The 2,218-nt window shown below is 47.2% G+C and overlaps 1 protein-coding gene across 1 annotated transcript in view; it reads left to right on the forward strand.

Annotated features, from left to right (window-relative positions):
* Positions 1–209: 209 nt before the first annotated feature.
* Positions 210–2,218, forward strand: part of MCM4 (minichromosome maintenance complex component 4) — a 17,155-nt gene continuing 15,146 nt past the window's right edge. The window contains exons 1-6 of the mRNA XM_008060237.1: positions 210–362; positions 743–762; positions 795–906; positions 1,003–1,104; positions 1,689–1,784; positions 1,900–1,995. Coding sequence (XP_008058428.1) covers positions 210–362; positions 743–762; positions 795–906; positions 1,003–1,104; positions 1,689–1,784; positions 1,900–1,995 — 579 coding nt within the window. The remainder of the gene's footprint in view (positions 363–742; positions 763–794; positions 907–1,002; positions 1,105–1,688; positions 1,785–1,899; positions 1,996–2,218) is intronic.

A 2,218-nucleotide genomic window follows, 5' to 3' on the forward strand; every position in this document is an offset into this window, starting at 1 on the left:
CCCGTCCCCTCCCGCCGCGTCCTGGCGCCCCGCGGCCGGGATGCCGCCTGGTTCCGTCGGCCCCACGTGCCCTGGCCCGCCGGTCCCGGCTTGGCTTGCCTTGGCTTGCGTCTGCTCCGGAACGAGCCGAGCAGCCCGCCGCGGGAAGGCCGCACGCGGAAGCTGAGGCCGCCCTTTGCCGTCTTGTGTGGCCCCAGCTCGAAGCGAGGATGCGCGGTCGTCTCCGTCTCAGAGACGCAGAGGCGAGGATTCCACCTCCACGGGCGAGCTGCAGCCGATGCCGACCTCGCCGGGCGCGGAGCTGCAGAGCCCTGCAGCGCAGGACGCCTTGTTTTCCAGCCCTCCGCAGATGCATTCTTCCGGTGCGTCTCTGAAGCTCTAGGCGGGGGTGGCGTGGGCGACCCACTGGGGGTGCTTCGCTGGGTCGGGTCTGCTAGTACGGCAGCCGTAGTGAAGGTAGCGCCCGAATTCTTCGTGCACGCGCGGGTAAATACGGTCGCGCCGAAAGAGCCAAGGCGCAGCGAACAGTCGGTGTTGGGGCTTAGGGAGCACAGGAAGCAGCTTTTCTTGTGCTTTTGTTTTTTAAATAGGCCATTTAATAATCCTCGAAATCTCGACCACCACAAGTTGCTGTCAGTGTTGTTTGCTACTGTGATTAAGTGACATCGGTCAACATGCTGTGGTTTCAGGTTTGATGTGTTCTCAGAATTTCGTTGTTAACTTTCAAACTTTGTTTTTACAGCTATTCCTCTTGACTTTGACGTAAGCTCACCACTGACCTATGGCACTCCTAGCTCTCGCGTAGAGGGAACTCCAAGGAGTGGTGTTAGGGACACACCTGTGAGGCAGAGACCTGACTTGGGCTCTGCACGGAAGGGTCTGCAGGTGGATCTGCAGTCTGATGGGGTGAGTACCCGGTGCGTGCAGTCTCCTGACAACACTGTTTTGGGACTGTAAATGGGTAGTTCCACTGACATGGTTCTGTCATATTTGTCTGTGTAGGCAGCAGCAGAAGATGCAGTGGCAAGTGAGCAATCTCTAGGCCAAAAGCTTGTGATCTGGGGAACAGATGTAAATGTGGCAACATGCAAGGAAAATTTTCAGGTGAGCTATATGTGTTCAGGTACGTGGTTTGGCTCTAGAAATGTTGGGGAAAAGTGTTTGTGACCTCTATCTAAGCAGCCATAATGCCTAGGAGTAGATTTGTAGGTGGCTTAAAACTTAGTATTTTCCTTTTTTTTTTTTTTTTTTTTTTTTTTTTTTTGTGGTTGGAGTCTCACACCATCACCCAGGCTGGAGTGCAGTGGCACACTCACAGCCACCCCAGCGTTGACCTACTGGGCTCCAGCACTCCTTCCGCCTCAACCTTCCAAGTAGCTGGAACAATAGGCGCGTGCTACCACACCCAGATAATTTTTTTAAAATTTTTTTTATTGTAGAGATGAGGTCTCACCAAGTTGCCCAGGCTGTTCTCTAACCTGTGGGCTCAGGCAATCCCCTCACTTCAGCCTTCCAAAGTGCTGAGATCACAGGTTTGAGCCATTGCTCCTTGCCATTTTCCCAATTATCAAGAAAAAAAAAATGTTTGCCTATCTCTTGAGGATGACACACTCATACCTATTTGTATTTTGAATAGTTGCCTATTCTCAAATGCATTCAGCTTAATATTTTTTTCTCTCAATCTCAAGAGATTTCTTCAACGTTTTATCGATCCTCTTGCTAAAGAAGAAGAAAATGTTGGCATAGATATTACTGAACCTCTGTATATGCAACGACTTGGGGAGGTAATCAAATGTTCTTACTTGTGGATTCAAGTATTTTATATTGCAAAATTATATAACTAGCAAGTATAACTTGTTTATTTTATATTACATGTTTTTTATTTTTACAATTTTATAGATTAATGTTATTGGGGAGCCATTTTTAAATGTAAACTGTGAGCACATCAAATCATTTGACAAAAATTTGTACAGACAGCTCATCTCCTACCCTCAGGTAAGACCTTGGCTTTGACCTCGATGAATTTCAGTATCTAGAAGGAATGTTTCTGGATAGCAGAATTTGTCCAGTAACAGAGTATGCACACTTTTTTAAGAAAACCATGTCTCTTTTCTTGTAATATGAACGTCTTTTCACGTTTTAATGTTTCTGAAATTAGAGTGTATATTACTATCCGTGGCGGTTTTTTTTTTGTTTGTTTTTTGTTTTTTTTTTGAGT

This window comes from Carlito syrichta, unplaced genomic scaffold (assembly GCF_000164805.1).
Source record: "Carlito syrichta isolate Samal-C Ts95f unplaced genomic scaffold, Tarsius_syrichta-2.0.1 Scaffold304564, whole genome shotgun sequence".
In the NCBI taxonomy this organism is placed as follows: domain Eukaryota; kingdom Metazoa; phylum Chordata; class Mammalia; order Primates; family Tarsiidae; genus Carlito; species Carlito syrichta.